We start from the raw sequence: 17,665 nt of genomic DNA on the forward strand, positions 1-17,665 counted from the left end.
GTTATTTAATATTGGACAAAAGGCTTGGCCTTGCCCTGCAGCTTTTGTCCACTTAACTTTTCTGTAGTGCGTTTATTCAATAGTGTAGGTACAGTGTAAAGTAATGAAGGGAAAAGAGAAGAGGACTGTAATATTGTGGGCAGACCCCACCTTAATGATACAATGCAGCACAAGCAGTATACATGTACCGGTAGTACATTTTATCTGTGGGTAATTAAGATGACTCTGAAAGTCATTACTTGTAATGTAATTAGCTGGTTAGAGTCACTTTAATAGCTACAGAGTGGAATTGATCAATGAAGTGAAAACGATTCTCTATTGACGTAAATCCTGTTACACTTAAAACTAGTACAGTGTACAAAACTTTTACTGGTACGTAATAATATTGAAGACAATACTGTGCAGTACTTACATGCTTTACTAGCTAGAGTTATCATTTAGGAGTATTTAACTGACCAAATTGCAAGGAATGTACAGTACATGTACATGTTTACAGCATGTGCGATGTTAATATTTGTTGAATTTAATTTATTGTTTATAATTCTTGAGCTCTTGGGACACCTTCTACATGTACATTACTAGCTTTCCCTTTTATTCCTTTATATCACACAGAAGTAGGCCCTCATGTTGGTCCCTAAGACTTCCTATCTAGTTTTACCCCCCCCCCTCTCCCACAACAACAACAACAATAAAAAACAAAAAACATCTGAAAGCCACATTGTACAGTACTATAAGCTGATGCAAACTTGCAAAAAGTACTGTGATATTCACAGCCTTCATTGAGCAAATTCTAAACAAGTACTCAATACAACACATTCAGGGCCAATCCTCAATTAATCAAGGGTTTATGAAAAGAAATCAGAACAATGACCTCCCAGGATTTGATCCCCTTTCAGCCAATCTCTTGACCTATTTAAAAAGCCTAAAGGCCTCCTTAAGCTACAGTCCATATACGTCCCGGACCGTCCCGGACCATCCCGGACCCCATCCGGGGTGATCCGGGATTCGGTCCGTGTTGACACCGTGTTGGCACCGGGGTGGTCCTGGATGGTCCTGGATGGTCCTGGATGGTCCTGGATGGTCCTGGGCGGTCCGGGAGTCGACCCCGGATGTTTTTGACGGTCAAAAACTGCCGGGGTGGTCCGGGACGGTCCGGGACAATAGTTTGATCCGGGGTGATCCGTGTAGCCACCGTGCTGGGTCCGGGGTCATCCGTAGTGGCGCCGGGGCGGTCCGTGTTGATCCGTGGCAGTCCGGGAGTGAGTTATTGACCGCCCAGGACCATCCAGGACCATCCAGGACCATCCAGGACCACCCCGGTGCCAACACGGTGTCAACACGGACCGAATCCCGGATCACCCCGGATGGGGTCCGGGATGGTCCGGGACGGTCCGGGACGTATATGGGACTGTAGCTTTTAAAGCATCACACTTTTTTGAACAAAACATCCCGGACCATCCCGGATCACCCCAGGCCATGGTCCGGGATGGTCCGGAGTGGTCCGTGCTCGTCCGTGCTGGTCCGGCTTTATATGGGACTGGGGCTTTAACAAAGTTTGGTATTACATAACTCGATGGTTAAGTGGATTGAGAAGGTTGAGTCAGACCATGGAACATACACAAGAATTTACAGAAGGCACATTCACACTTCAGCAAAAATATTTCAAAATATAAACTTTCATTTTCACTACTGGAAAGACCCACAAAAAAACAAAAAAAATTCCATTTCTGTTTTTTTTGTTGGTGAGTTGTGCGCATGTGCCCCTTGTCACTTCTCTGTGATACCACACTCCAGAGGTGATTGTTTCATTGTTACCTAGTGTAGCAACTTTTGACAAAATACTGGAATGTAAGAAAAAATTAGTGCTGTAACATCACGGATATCTCCAATTCCGTTTAACCGCTAGTCAAAACCGGACGGTTTTCGGTTTAAACGATTAAAAAAAATAAAATAAAAAAAAAAAAAAAAAAAAAAAAAAAAAAAAAAAAAAAAAAAAAATCGTTTTTTTTTTTTTTGTTGTTGACCGAGCTGGAAGGACTTTCATTTAACTGCGAGGTGCATTTGCAGGCGCCGATTTGTGCTTGTGAATTTGTGAATAATAGCAACAATGTCGTTTTTAGAAGAATGTGTAAGAACATTAATGTTAATTAAAAACAGTAGAGGACCTAGGATAGAACCTTGTGGTACGCCTTGTAAAAGTTGGATGAATTATTAGTATAAACTACATATTGAGATCTATTACAAAGATTACTTTCAAACCAAGATGACAGACAAATTGGAGTGTTGTTCTAGTTTCGGAGTGCTAAAGTCAACACACAGATCACTGAGCTGGGAGACATTGCCAGGCATAGTGCCAGGTGGAGGGGCATAAATCGAAACTTTAAAAAAATTATTAAAAAAAATTAAAAAAATTATTAAAAAAAAAAAAAAAAATTATAAAAAAAAAAAAAAAAAAAACGGGAAAACGAAACCGTCCAATTGAAAACGGAATCCGCCATGGGCGGTCGGATACCGGATACCGGACGGTTAAACGTTTGACTACAGCACTAGAAAAAATAACATTGTTTTTTGCCTGCAGTGTAAATGACCCTACTGAGAGTTGAGTCCAAAGAAGGAAGTAACCATGCTGGTCCAGACCCAAATATTTATCAGGCCCTATTCATTGAGGAATGGAAAGGGGCACATTCTCTCGCCTGATCTTTTTGTGCAGTAGTAAACAACATTTTGAAAGTTCATGACCTTGCAAGGGAGGAAAAAACTAATATTAAAAATTGATTGAAATACTATTATAATCTACATGTACATGTATACCTGTAAATGCAGAATACCTCTACAAGTTTTTTTTTGTGATTTGTCCATATTTTCATGTAACTGTACATTATACATGTACATGTATGTGCTGTATACTTTTACTCATTCTCAATAGTATGTCAACTTATGTATTAAACACTTTTGCAGATTTGACTTTTGTAATCAAAGAAATACAAATATTATTATTCAAGTTCAATGAAATGTTGGTCTTCTAATATGAATTTAAAACTTAGCACAGCTTTGGTCAATACAGCCAGGGAATAGTTATTTATTTGTCAAACAAGTTTTTAAATTTTTGGGCAGATTTCTCATTTTCTCATTCTCAGAACCCAAGCCAGACTTGAATTTTGTATATAGGCCCTTTCCTATTCGAACATGTACAAGTACATGTAGTCTACTCAGAAGTCAATTTGGAGCTCATCATCTGGAACTCCTACTTCTGTATACAGACCAAAATATTTTTCAGTGATTGGTACACTTCAGGAAAATTTTACCACAATGTTACCAACTTACAGTACAAGTATTTTCTAGAAGTCTTTGAAGGGCAATATTTTTGGATCGGTTTCGTACAGGGGGTCTGGTCTATTCTTAGCAGATCGATGACACTCACCTGAACTTCCCTGTAGGAAGGAGTCTATGAAAGGTCATCTTCTTGAATCAGGACTAAGATTTAGTAATCAAGGAGAATCAGGATTTTTAATAAATTGTTTAAATATCAAAGTTGAAAAGAGCTGCTTTATATAGTGTAGTTTCAAATTAAACCACAGTCATAATTTGGCTTCATGTACAGGCTCAACTTCAAGTGGTTAAAAAGATACTAAAATTTGATATGTTTCAATCCTCAGACAGTATTATGGGATGAATTAATATGAAATTATGTAAAATTCAAATCCACTAAAATCTAAATACGGTATATCAAATTGTTTTTTCAAATGTTTCTGGACTTACAAAAGCGAAGTGAGCATAGAAGTCTATTTTCCAGGCCTTTATTTGTATGTTTTGTAACCCCTGCCAGAACTTATTCATTTCATTTTATGATAAAGTTGTTCCTGAAGTAGACATCAACCATTGTAGGATTTATGTTAAAACAAACAATACAAAACATTATAAAAGCAACATAAACAACAAGAAAATAACAACAAAAACTGCTACCAGATTTTAATTTTCTAAACATACATGTATTTGATAACAAGGAAAGTGAAACGTGGTCAAAACATAATATAGGGAGTGCATTGTTGAATTATTCTTGGAAAGTGTCAATTTGATACCAAGACGTAATTTCCCCTGTTAAATGAGATTATTGAAATATATTCATTCTGTTCTGGATAATCAAAGTGAGAGACACATTTCATTGCTTCATTCATTGTTTGATATCCCTAAGTACATGTACATGTATTTTTTTAAATGACAAAGGATAGTAAAATGGTGTATTTTTTATTAATAGTTCATTGTTTCTATTCTCTGAAAATGTTCCTCTCTTTTTCTACGAATGAACGCTTGACTATTAATATTGTATTTTCATTTTCTGTTCCTTTAAATTCCCTTAGCCTGTGCACATGATGTCTATCTGGTTAGACAAATTATACGAGGTAAGTTAAATTGACATGATATTGTAGTTAGAACGATTCATTAGATATTGGATTATACAATAGGCATGTCAATCACAGTATGGTAAACATGATTTTAGAAAATGTAATGAAATTGTGATGTTGGACCTCAGTGGCAATGTACATGTACACAATAATAATAATTTACTTCTTGATGACTTTCAGAGATTTAAAAGAAGAAAAAAAAAGTTTCATGTAGATGGATAGACCGATAGATACAGTATATTATAATGTACATGTATGTACATGTAAATAGTAACAGAGAGAGAGAGAGAAAAAAAAAGGTGGGGGAGAGGAGAAAATCAGAAGGTACAGTACAGTAGATTACTTCGGTACCTGGGGCTGGCACAATTCCCAGCCCCCATTTGGCAGCTGATGATCCAGAAAATGGTGCAGTGATTGCTGTTTAAAAAGCAAGACAATTAAAAGTCAATTCCAACCATTATGCTTTAAGAGGATCTCGGTCAAAAGAATGACACAAATGAGTGAGTGGTAAAAACCAACCAAAATTGTCAGAATAAGCTATTCAATTGGTAAATTGCAACCAAGATCCTGGTCTGACAAATACTGAATAATCCTTCAGTGACACTACTGAATATTAAGTGACCAAACCTATTGTTGTTGTTAGTTTAGAAAGATGAAGATGAAGAAAAAAAAAACATAAAGAAATATACTTGTACATGTACTGTAGATACATGTTCAAACTACATGTACAGATGGTACTTAATATTCAATACAGAATATTGGCTTGAACAATTAAAAAAAAAGAAGTTCTTTCTTCCCCATATTTTTGGATGGAAATTAAAAAGCAGTGAATTAGTCAATGTTTATGTACATGTATTAAAAGCAAAAAGCAAAACAACAAGCTTGTGATTTATAAGCTTGGATGAAGATCTTATCTTGTTTCCCAAACAAATGAATAAACTATAAAACCAACTATTGTTTTTTACATTCACCACCAATGTACAAAGGTTAATTGATTCGTGCACACCCTTTCTCATTAATCTTGTGCCCTAACCACATGTTTAGACTTGATAGTCATGTTCTATTTATATTTATAGTCTATTTCAAGGTACAGTTTATTTTGAAGTTTGTTTCAACTTGATTTATACTCCTAATTACGCTATTTTTTGCAATTGGTATCCATTTCTTGCATTTTTATCTGTAAATTCAAGATTCATCGATAGACCTGTCTATGTGCAAGTAGCTTCGAGATGAATATTGGTCAGTAACCCTTATCAATTCAATCCAATTAAATTCTTATTTGTAACCAACCAAACATTTAAATTATTTCTGTTTCCATTTGTTTAGACGATAAAGAGATTAGAGCCCCATTTCATCGCCCTGCACTGCCAAGAACTTGGAGGGAAGGACTTTGAAGTCAGCATGCAACATGTTGACAACTTTGTTCAGTAAGTGAATAAACTAAGTATAAACGTGGATAAAGCTTAGTGCTATCTAACATTGTTCAGGATCCAAAAAAAAAAAAAAAACTCTAAAAACTTGGTAAACAATGTTGTAAATGGCAATGTACTTGTAGATGTACAATGTAAAAATAAGGAAATTACAAACAGAAAAATAAACAATGATGAAATTGATGATGACAACTTTTAATTTTGTGAGTTTCATCAAATCAAATACAACTAATCAACATTTACTATGATTATTGTTCAGCTTTTTGAAATTCAAATTCAAATTTTGCTGGAAAATGTTATATTTTATCTTTAATTATAAAGCTTTATTTTACAAAGTTTAAACCCATTGCAAGTGACTGCATGTGTATCCTTGAAAGTGCTCAAACTTTGAAATATACATGTACATTTGTATGTTCAATTGTTCATACATGTATACTGGAATGAAAAAGCATGTACATGTACATGTATATTGCCAACTGCGAAGCTTGCATTAAGCAGTGGCATTTATTCTGCAACCTACACAAATATGCAAATATTAGATCATTGAAATATTTCAAGATTATGAAAGCAGAAAATGGAACTAGGAAAGGCCAATATCATAAAAAGCACACGCTCGCTGTACATTGTACACATATGAAGGATTTTCTTCTTCTCCATACACTGCTAAAAGCGTTAAAAGGGAAGAGTAATTTATCAATTTAATTTTTTTAGTTGGAGGATAATTGAATAAAGATTGATTAACGATGCTTGTTGGAGACAGTAATTGCATTTTCCACGGAGGCTGTTTAGCTGTTACCTGATGGGAGAAAGAGATTGCACTTTTGCTGGTTATCCCTCACATGCATCGTACATGTACTTGATTTAACTCTGGTTGCCTCAAATTCCAAATTCACCTTAAATTTGTATTGCATATAATATATGGTGTCTACCGGATGTTAACAAACTGATAGCACTTTGTTTTTTTATAGTGCTATTTGGCTTTTGAAAATACATATCAACTCCATCGCAAGGTGATGGGAGGCAAATGTTAACAGTGGTATATATTATTCTTAGGAAAACCATATCCATAGGAATGATATACATACTGTACATGTACATATACATGTAGTTATGATTTCATTGTAACATTCTTATCAGATGTGCTCTTTTGGCCAGAAATTTCTTGAAATTTTAGAAATATGCACCGCCGCATAGGTCGCACCCCAACTTTGACATTTCAAAGAGGGAAAAAAAAAAAACCCAACTAAATAATCATAATTTTCTCGAAAACACTATCTTTTTTTTTACAAACTGATACCAAAATCATCAATATTTATAATTTACCGGAAGTTTAGCTACAAAAGTGATCGCAGGCAGATTTGGTGTCCGATACAATACCCCTACCACAATGTACAGTGTAATGCGAAACTGCATGAAATGGAAAACAAAATGGCGACTTCGGATGGATGTTCGCTGCAGCTCCGTTAAAACGGTCCCTTCCTTTACTTTTGCAATGCATTGGCACGAACTTCGATCAAGATCTATCGGCAAATGCTGTGTTAGGACGTTTATTTTCGTCTTCATGTCAACAATGCAAGATAAATTTTATTTTTACTCTTTCGCCGTAAAGGCAGCACCCCGACTTTTTGATATTTTCTCTTACAAAAATACAGCGACCTTTACGCCGGCAAATACGGTATTGTACAAGTTCATCTCAATTTACAAGGGATGAATGCCTCAGTCACCCTTCTCATTCTATGGTTACATGTATATAAACTTAAGCATTATTTTAATTCTGATATTTTTTTCTTAACATTATTGGGACAGTGCCTAGTATTAAATACAGTGCTATTTCATAATGCTACACAGAAGGCATGTGTATGAAATATTAAAATGCCACCTTCTCCCTCAAAAATATTAATAATGCTCATACTGAATAATTATTCAGCTTTCGGCAATCATAAATCTATGGAGACTTTTATCTTGCCTTTACCAGCCCGTGTGCCTGCACACTTCTCTTGAAGTGGCGCGATACTTCTGGCTGGGCCCTGCCAAGTTTGTTATGAATAATGTAAATATCATCTCCATCTTGCAAATTTGATGGATGCGCAGAGATGGATAAGCATCTCGCAGGCAGGTGCCTTGGAATCACTTTACAGGATGATGTGTGGTCCATATTATCTGCAAGCGCAGAATATGATTTGGTTCTTTAAAGGTACAGTCTAGCAATTTTGGGAGTGATGGTGGACGGGCCATCAAAAGTGTTTGGAACATTAAGACAAAAATACAGATAAATAAATGAAACAAAAAGAAATAGATGAATGAATGAATGAAAAAATAAAAGCAAACACAGGCTGAAATGTTAATAGGCATTGTTACCTCAATGCATTAACAGAAGTCAGAGTGAATTTAATCGTAACATTAAACAAAAAACAAACAAACAATTATCCAACAAAGTGAAACAGTAAGAATTTGTCTGCTCTTTTCACACACCAAACAATTTATTTTCAAGTCAAACATTTGTTTAATATTACAGTATTGGTTTGCAAATTGTCATTTACATGTATGTATACCAACAAGCATCACCATCTTCATGCATGGACATCAAGAAAGTTGATATTTTCATCATGAATGTACTTATGAACTTGCAAAGCACTTCTAAAATATTATAAATATATTGAATACACTGCAAGTGAATTGTATTGTCTTCCTTGGGCGCCCCCCCCCCCCCAATCCATAGATAAGAACTAATGTGAGGAAATCTCATTGCGTGTGATTGGAAAAAAAGTCGGTAAAGAGGTTCTGTGGACGCACACATAATTTTTACATTGAATAATGAATACCCTACTCAGTGCTGCGCCACAATTCAATTTAATTTTTGTGGCTCGCCTGAGAGATTAATCAAGCACCGTTGTCCGGTACCCTTGGCATTTGCATTTTTTATGATCCAAACAAGTACATCCATCAGAGTCCACCTTGAGAGATATTAATTTAGTTGACAGGTTTATAAACTGTAATATAGATATAAATTGGAATCTATGGTCTCTACATGTACATACAACATGTTGTAGGCTATATCCTCTATCAGGAACCAGAAGGGCATTGATCACATGTATTTTACATCTATGAGCTAATGCCCTTCTAGCTGTAAGAAGATGATACCTGTATGTACATATACATGTATAGTGCCCTAATTACTGAAGTGGGACAAATGCAAAATGCGGGGGGGGGGGGGGGGGGGGGGGGGGGGGGGGGGGGGGGGGGGAGAAAAGGGAAAGAGAAAGAAAGAGACAGCAAAGAAGAATGTAAAAATTGTAACATTAATGGCGTAGCTACATGTAAAAGGGACATGGGGGAGTACATGTACATGCCATTCCCATTAAATGGCAGACAAAAGAAAATATAAAGAGGAAAAGAGATGTACAAGTAAAGGAAAGGATTACATTGTAGGGGAAGGGGGACATGACAAGAAGATGAAAGAACCCCAAACACATCCCTGGCTGCTTAATATTGCTCAGCTCTATCTTTTATTCCAAAGATGTTTAATATCAATTATGATCTATCATCTCTATGGGAATGTATTTTCCATCATGAAAAGAACTCGAAACATACATCAAAAGAATGAAGTCTGGGATGCCTAATTTTTCTTAGTTTTTCACAGAATGGATTAACATCCTTATGCGAGGCAAGGCAATACCAGCCTGCCATGCATTTGCGTCCTTGTTGAAATTTGCTCAAGAGGTCACATATTTATATTGGTGTAGTTGATATTGATCGTGTCTGATTGCAGTCCCAGGTGAGCAGAATGGGAAGTTCTAGTTGGCGTGCATGTTTCGGTAGCCATCGGCTGAGCACTGCAACTGGCAACGCTGAGTAATTGGTTTATGATAGACACTGTTGCCGTGGCAACAAACTAGTTTATTTTGATGGTACACAGGATATTCTTGATGCAAGGCTGATTGTGCATGAGTTTACCCCTGGTGATGAACTTGTCATAGTGATGAATTTGTCATCACAGGATAAGTGAACACTTTTGAATATAATGAAAGTACACATTTCATTTTTAGTGAAGGCTCCATTATTAAATATATAGTACACAACATGATGACCTTTAAATTTGTCAGGTTTTAAATTCGTACAGTATTTATGGAATCAATTAATCGTAATCTGACTGAAGTTTCCATGAGTACATGTATGTGACAGTTGTACTTGCAAATTATATAAAAGTTCTCTTTCGTTTTGAAGTCAGTGATACTCAACATATCAAGATGCTCATGCACAAAGTAATATTTACATGTACTGTACATGTAGATACCTCAAATATATTTTCTAATCATAATTGAAATGCAACAGATAAGAAGGGTTCCCAACAGAATTTTCTTTACCCTTGGTCCAAAACTGTTTTAGTGGCAAACCATCCCAGGGCAATGGTTTTAGGGAAACAAAAGCTTTTTGGCTGTTTGAAATAAGCTTTTACATGTACATGTACACTGTGTACACTGTACATACTGTACTGTACATGTAATTTATTTTAACCCTAGCCTAATGAAAATCTACCCTTCGTCTTTCTTTTCTTGAGTCTCTCACGCTTATCTGAGTACATGTATGAAGTGTTTAATTAGTGTGGAAGCCCTGATTATCTGTAAAATTGTTACAAACCCTCTTTATTTTGCCTCATTTTCACTCGTTTCAGGAAACTGTATGATAGTGAGGCACTCCAAGACTTTGACCGATCAAGCGTTTTCCTGGACAAGGAGTTCAAGACTCCAGAATGTTTCACGGTAAGCTTATCTTCATGTTTTTTAACCAAAAAAAGCAGTATTTTCTGTTGAAAAGTATAGTTCTTGCTTCATGTGGCACAGAATCACAATTCCGCCAATGTCTTTATTAAACAGGAGGTCCAGATTTGACGTAAAATAAAGTACCCTCCATGTTCAAGCAATTACTGTTGTTTTAACAACTGGAAAAACTCTTCTACTCTTTGCAAACTTTAATATAGCTGTAAATCCAGAACCAGGAAGGGGCTGTTATTCTATTTTTCACTGGAGTTTGGGGGAATACGAAAATTGCTACATGTATCTATGCAGTATGCAGCATTGACAACAAACTTTCTTTTCAAGGTATGGAATGGCGTGAAATGTATAGATTATCGAGTGGATTTGTACCACTGCACCAGATCCTTTTTTTACATTTTAATTCATGTAGTGTGGTGTGCTCCCTTTATTTTATTTATATTTTTTTCTTACTACTTTGTATCAATATTTGTTTCATTTTCTATTTTTGATGTATACGGTTTGATTATTTGTAGCCCCATCTGTACTTTTTATCCTTTAATTTCCCCAAGGTACTGAACATGTAGGACTGTCAAAGTTGTGTGCCCTTTTAGAGTATATTTGTAAATCTAAAATGTCAAGGTGGACTTACATGTACAGTAGAGTGCTAGGGAGTATAATTAGATATAACCTGTTGTCCATATCTACATCATACATGATATTGCCTCTCCTGTGGCTTAAAGGCCAAGTCCACTCCAAAAATAATTTGCTTTTAATACATGCAGAAAAACAAGAGAAACAGAGCCAAAAAAAAATGAGTAAAATCGGATAACTGATATGAAAAGGAAGTTATGATTTTTTGAAAAAGTATGGAACAATGGAAATCACTACACAAAATGCCAATTTGGTTATCATTGCCTCACTATTTTGCCTTATATATTTTTATCCCATTAATCAATTTGTCCTTAGTAACTGGAAGATTGCATTGAATTTCGTAATTACAAAAAATGCAAGCATTTCAGATGACTCCTGTGCATCGATATTCCTTCTTTTTTTAAACAAAGCCAATTTATTTTTATCCCCATAACCTTTTGCAACTCCATGCATTATTGAAGCACCCTCGATCATACTGTAGAGGCGTTTTTCTATTGTTGAGAGTGATATTAGCTTGCCGGTATCCAATTAGCTATTAAAAGCACTTTCAATATGGAGGCCATTTTTCATAGACAACTAATAGGTTTTGCATAGTAGTACATGTACTACTTGAAATGACAATTAAGAGAGCAATATTTGATAAATTACGCTAATGGAATTGCCCAGATTAATTCATAATTGTGATACATACTGTAGAAGGTCAATTGATCCCTTTTGGGTACCGGTATTACTTTAAATTTAACATTCATTGGCACTTGATGGGATTATTGTCAAGTGATCACTATCAAGGGATGAATTAAAACACAACATTATAAAGGTCCATGTCCTTTTTTATAATGTTGTGGTTGTACATGTATGTTCATCAATTTATGGGGTGTCTGAGAAAGTTATGATCATTTTTGTGAAATGTAGCATTTTTCAATTATTACAAGGATACAAAGTAGTGTGTTGAATAGCACCAGTGCAACATACATGTAAGTGTATACCTGGGGCCTGAATCATGAGTATTTAAGGCATTATAGGCCTGTCTCATCAGCTCAAGTTTGCCAAATATAGTAACCCGCTATTTTAACTATCCCGATCGAAAATTAGCCAGTTAAATTGTGACTTTATCGGCCCACAGTTGCAATTAGAGGGATATTTGGTCAAGAAAGCCTTGTTTTCAAAATATCCCTCTATTTGGGAAATAGCGGGCTAATTTTTACCCGTCTGAGCTAGTTTATGATGAGCATAGTGGTCTGGTGAAGAGTCAAGACGCAATATCGAGTTTCGGGATAATTTCCCAGAGTCTGAAAATAGCGGGCTATTGGCAAACTCGAGCTGATGGGGACAGGCCTAGTGACTCGTTGGGTATGTAGTGATGCTCCTGACCCCATGATAAAGACCTCCTTCTCAAACCTGGATACTCCATGCACAACAAACCACAAACCCCAAGAGTAGTAGCTTCAAAACCCCGCCCCTCTCTTTCTCCTTCAATCATGATATGTCACAATGGAAAAGGACTTCATTGGGAATAGCAATGCCGTGTTAAAGAGAGGTGTTCATGGTAAACCGCACTCGAACTATTGAAACTGGGTTGCAACGCCTACTGCCGAGATAGCTCGTAATGAAACAAGCTACTGTATTATTTAAAGCAGTCTGCTCAAACAGACTTGGTTTCATGATGATATTAAAAAATGTTTTGTTCCCCTTTAGTAATGCCTATTTTCCTAGTTGCTCATGGTGAATTTACTTGAATGTGACGTGGTAGAGTAGTAGTTCATATTCTCTCAATATGAATGAGTTCACATCTTTCTGCATGAGCGCTCCAAAAATATGATTTATTAATGTAGTAGTTACAGAACATGGGAATAAGAATATCATTATCCTGGTCACAATTTTCATTCACCCATTTTCCTAGGTAATTTTCTTTGAACTCAGCCATAAAAGACACTTGCCCACTTCATATACATAGTTGAAAAATGAGAGTTGCTTTGAAATTGCAATCATTGTCATTAAGGACACTGTATCCATGTGAAAATGATCATTATTTTCTGGAATAGCACTTCCTATTAAACAGCAGCATAGGAAATTACTCTTGTTGATTAAAAACTTGATATCCTGCTTCGGAGTAAACACAGAAGCCTTTCTATTTTCCAGAAAAAATAAAGAGCATTTATGCAGGAAATTACTCTAGTTCCTCTAATATCCCCTTTCTTTTTTAATTTACTAGAGTTCCTTTTATCCCCTTTCTTTTTTAATTACTTGAGGTCCTTCTATCCCTTTTTTATAATTACTTGAGTTCCTTTTATCCTTCTTTTCATTTTGAAATTTGAGAAAATGTGAAAAAAATGTGGGTCAGGTCATGATTCACCATAATGGTTGAGCATTTTGTGCCAGCTACACAGAAAATGTTCTGTTTTTTAACAAAATACTGGGGTATTGTAATTTACAGTCTCTTACCTCAGACTACAATTGTACTTATCGATGTGCTTCTGACAAATAGGATGATATTCTAAACAGGGTTAGAAACCAAGAGATATGGAGATAGATTGAGAGAGAGAGATAGAGAGAGAGATTGAGAGAGAGAGAGAGAGAGAGAGAGAGAGAGAACAAGAAAGGGAGAAAGGGAGACAGGTAGACAGAAAGAAATGCAAAGAAAGAAACAGAGTGCAACACAGAGAATTCAAAAGAGAGAGAGGAGAGAGAGAGAGAGAGAGAGAGAGAGAAAAGAGAGAGAGAGAGAGGGAGAGAAGAGAGAGAGAAATAGAGAGAGAGAGAGAGAGAGAGAAAGATACAAATGCAAACTATACTATGACCAGGGCTCGATCAGGACTCACCATTAATAACACCTCCTTGTATACACGTAGCTGGATAGCACCAGCCCCGGAAAAGAATCGTTTGACGTAAATGTTTCCATGGCAACGACCCAGGGGAAGACTGGAATTCAAAGGGACAGACTTCTATTAATATGCAGACGCTATGCAAGACTCGGTTGATATTGATAAAACTATTATATACAATCATAGAAATGCTTTGGATTTTTCTCTGCTCTTGTCTGCCTCTATTAGGTTTCCCCCTCAAGAAATTGTACCAAAGGTTATGTAGTTCATGTTCAAAGGCAATAGTCGAGCTACAAATAGACCTGTCCCATAAGAAATCCACTGGAGAGAAAAAAATTGAAAAGCCTTTTAATAGCAAACCGAAGAGCTTTTCATTCATGATTTCATACCTAATTCTCATGATATGTTGAATATTGTCGACATAAGAATATATTAAAGCTGGAAGCAAACTATTTGTTCTGGATATTATTTGGATTCCATTTTCAAATCTCAAGTATAATCAAGGGGCTACTGTACAGCAATGTGCATACCGGTAAATACATTAATACCTTAATATGCTAGAAAAATATGAATTTTCAAGTTAAGTAATCATGCATTTAAGAGAAATTTCCTTCTTTTGTCTGTCACAATTTTCTGTGTCTGTTTGGCAAATTTATTTTTTAAAGGGAGAAAAAATGGTCAAGAAGTTTAATATTACCTACAAACTTTATTTTTAAATAGATAATGGTATCCAATTGTCCATGTACATGTACCTCTGCTTTGGAATTGAATGTGTACCATCGCCAAGAAGTTCACTTTCAATAGTTTTAAGAATCTTGATTATTTCCAAATATTTTAAACAAAGGGTAGTATTTTACATGATTGTATTCCTTTTGATTAATCAATGAAATTAGTTTAACACAAATTTGTGTTGTTTAGTACACACCAATCGTCAGAACCAAAATCATGTCTACATGAACATGCACACCTCCATGTTATAAACAGTACAGTAAATTTGTTCATGTACATATCTGTACATGTATGCATAAGCTGGACAAAGTTAGCGTGACCGATTAGGTCACTTTTCGGTCATTGAAGAGGAAATACTGTGGCTTGCCTTCTAATCGCTTCGGTTAATCCATTTTGTGTGCATCAGAGTGTGCCGTTTCTTTTCCATTCACAAGAAAGGGATGATGATATGGCAAATAAGGAAACGTGTCAAAATAATAACCTGGAGGCCTTATCGTAGGCCTACAGTGTACTTGTCCATGTACTGTATGCCTTTGTTTTGTACATAGTGTACTTTCTAAATGTATACACCTGTAGGTTCAATGGAGATCCTGTTTAGACTTTAGGGTAAGTTACATGGTAGGGTCCACATCAGAAACGGGAACATTGATGAAAAAATTGAATAATTTAAAAGTTCATACTTCAATTGCATTCATATTCTAATAGAATGATGATGTTTGTTTTGGAGATCCTTTTCTCTACATTAAGAGAGTAACCCCCAAAGTAAATATTATATATTTTTTTTATTTACTTATTTGATTGTTTATTTACTTATTTGGTTGTTTATGTAGTACCGGTATATATTCTTATAAAACAGGGTAGCGCCTTCAGTAGTCACGGTACTGTCATCCTATGGGGCCCTGCATAACATAAACAATACAAAGATATGACCCATGTCATAATTTCATAAGGACAAAATAAAGCAGTGTTACTTGTCAGTCACTCTACAATAGAAAGTATTCTTTGTATCCAGTGGAAAATGCATCTTTTATTATTTAAAAGTACATTGAAACTCCAGCACTGTTTGAAGATATATATAATGTACTCAAAGACATGTACAACATGTACATGTATGTAATTGCACTTCACGTAAAGATGTACACGTACTTGATACCTTCCGACTCAAGTTTCCTTTGTATCCAGTGGAAAATTGCATCTTTTATATTTAAAAAGTACATTGAAAACTCCAGCACTGTTTGAACTGAAGATATACTCAAAGACATGTACATGTAATTGCACTTCATGTAAATACATACATGTACTAGGAAAATTGCATCTTTTATTATTCAATAAGTACATTGAAAACTCCAGCACGGCTTGAAGATATACAGTGTATATGATATACTCAAAGACATGTACATGTACATGTAATTGCACTTCATGTAAATACATACATGTACTAGGAAAATTGCATCTTTTATTATTTAATAAGTACATTGAAAACTCCAGCATGGTTTGAAGATCTATAATATACTTGAAGACACATAATTGCACTTCACGTAAAGATGTACATGTACTTGATACCTTCCATGCTTCCAACTCAAGCATTTCTACGAATGACTGTGACGTTTAGCGTGTCTTCCTTTCAATTTTGGGTGCGTTTACAGTACTTTTTTTGGCCTAGAATCAGCGTTATTTAACCGTGACATCCCGCAAATCACGTTCTTATTGTGGGGTTCGATATAATATGTACATATAGAAACGCTGATTCTGAGTGGCAAAACATGATAAACGCACCCTTTGATTGGGAGGAGGCCCTCGATCATGATCGGTATATCGATTTCCATCTCATCTCCATTCAGATGGAGAGTAATAGGCCCACCCACAAGAGCCGTTCACAAGTGCGTGCAAATTAAGAAGGTTTCGTTGCGGCCGTCGTCGTTGCATATCAGTGGCAGACATGAACGGTTTGCAAAGTGCAAGCGACGTCTTCGATATCGGTTTCGTAGCTGTATTCTTAGATATGTTGTGGTGATGGAATTACTTTCATGCATGTTCTTATTGCATTCTGTAATCATCGGCACTGCATTTTGTTTAAAAAAAACTGATGATTTATTAATATAATTTTAATAAATTATAAGTGATCTACGATACATGTACATGTGTACATGTTTAACATGCATAATTTCTGCATTATCTTTAATATTTGTCAATTGTCTCTTTTTTTGACAGCTTTTTAATAGTCTATAGTCATTCATCTTGAGAGGTGATATTTACTACATATCCATACTAAAGGGATTTAGTGAAAATAGGATTTCTTGGAGAGCCAGAAAGTGGTCCGGTTCATTGATTTAGCACCTTTCTGGTTCTCAGCATTGTAGGTGATGCATTTGATTCCTTGCCTATAAAACCATTTGCACATTTTTCTGTAGTAAGGAACTTAAAGGACCAAGCCAGGTTTAGGGATACACATGTACATGTACATGTACATACATCTTTTGAAGACGTCTTTGACGCTATACAAACTGCATGGTAAACATTGGTTTGTTTGATCTGCTGTGGTTTACGCCAACCTACAACCATTCCCATGCTTTTACATCAACAGTACAGATACAGTCTCCCAGATAGGGCTTGTATCTGTAGGCCTCTATATAGGCCTGTCTTCATCAGCTCGAGTTTGACCAGTTAATTTGTGTCTTCATCAGCCCGCAGTTGCAATTAGTGGGATATTTGGTTGAGTAATGTTGGTCTTGTTCCAAAATAAACCGCTATTTGGGAAATAGAGGGCTAATTTGTGCCAGTCCGATCGGGCTACATGTATTTTGTGGTGAGCATATCGGTCTAGTGAAAATGCAGCTTCGGGATAATATCCTGAGTCTGAAAATAGCTGGTTATTT

At 35.9% G+C, this 17,665-nt stretch overlaps 1 protein-coding gene across 7 annotated transcripts in view; it reads left to right on the forward strand.

Moving 5' to 3' along the window:
* Window positions 1-17,665, forward strand: part of LOC576800 (inositol polyphosphate-5-phosphatase A) — a 72,544-nt gene that overhangs the window by 3,954 nt on the left and 50,925 nt on the right. For all 7 annotated transcript variants that reach the window (XR_004064190.1, XR_004064191.1, XR_004064189.1 and 4 more), the window contains exons 3-5: window positions 4,359-4,400; window positions 5,730-5,830; window positions 10,506-10,593. Coding sequence is in view for 3 of the 7 variants with exons in the window: in XM_030985882.1 (XP_030841742.1) it covers window positions 4,359-4,400; window positions 5,730-5,830; window positions 10,506-10,593 (231 nt within the window). In the remaining 4 variants the exon portion in view is untranslated. The remainder of the gene's footprint in view (window positions 1-4,358; window positions 4,401-5,729; window positions 5,831-10,505; window positions 10,594-17,665) is intronic.

Source organism: Strongylocentrotus purpuratus, unplaced genomic scaffold (assembly GCF_000002235.5).
Source record: "Strongylocentrotus purpuratus isolate Spur 01 unplaced genomic scaffold, Spur_5.0 spur5_scaffold_15, whole genome shotgun sequence".
Lineage (NCBI taxonomy): Eukaryota > Metazoa > Echinodermata > Echinoidea > Camarodonta > Strongylocentrotidae > Strongylocentrotus > Strongylocentrotus purpuratus.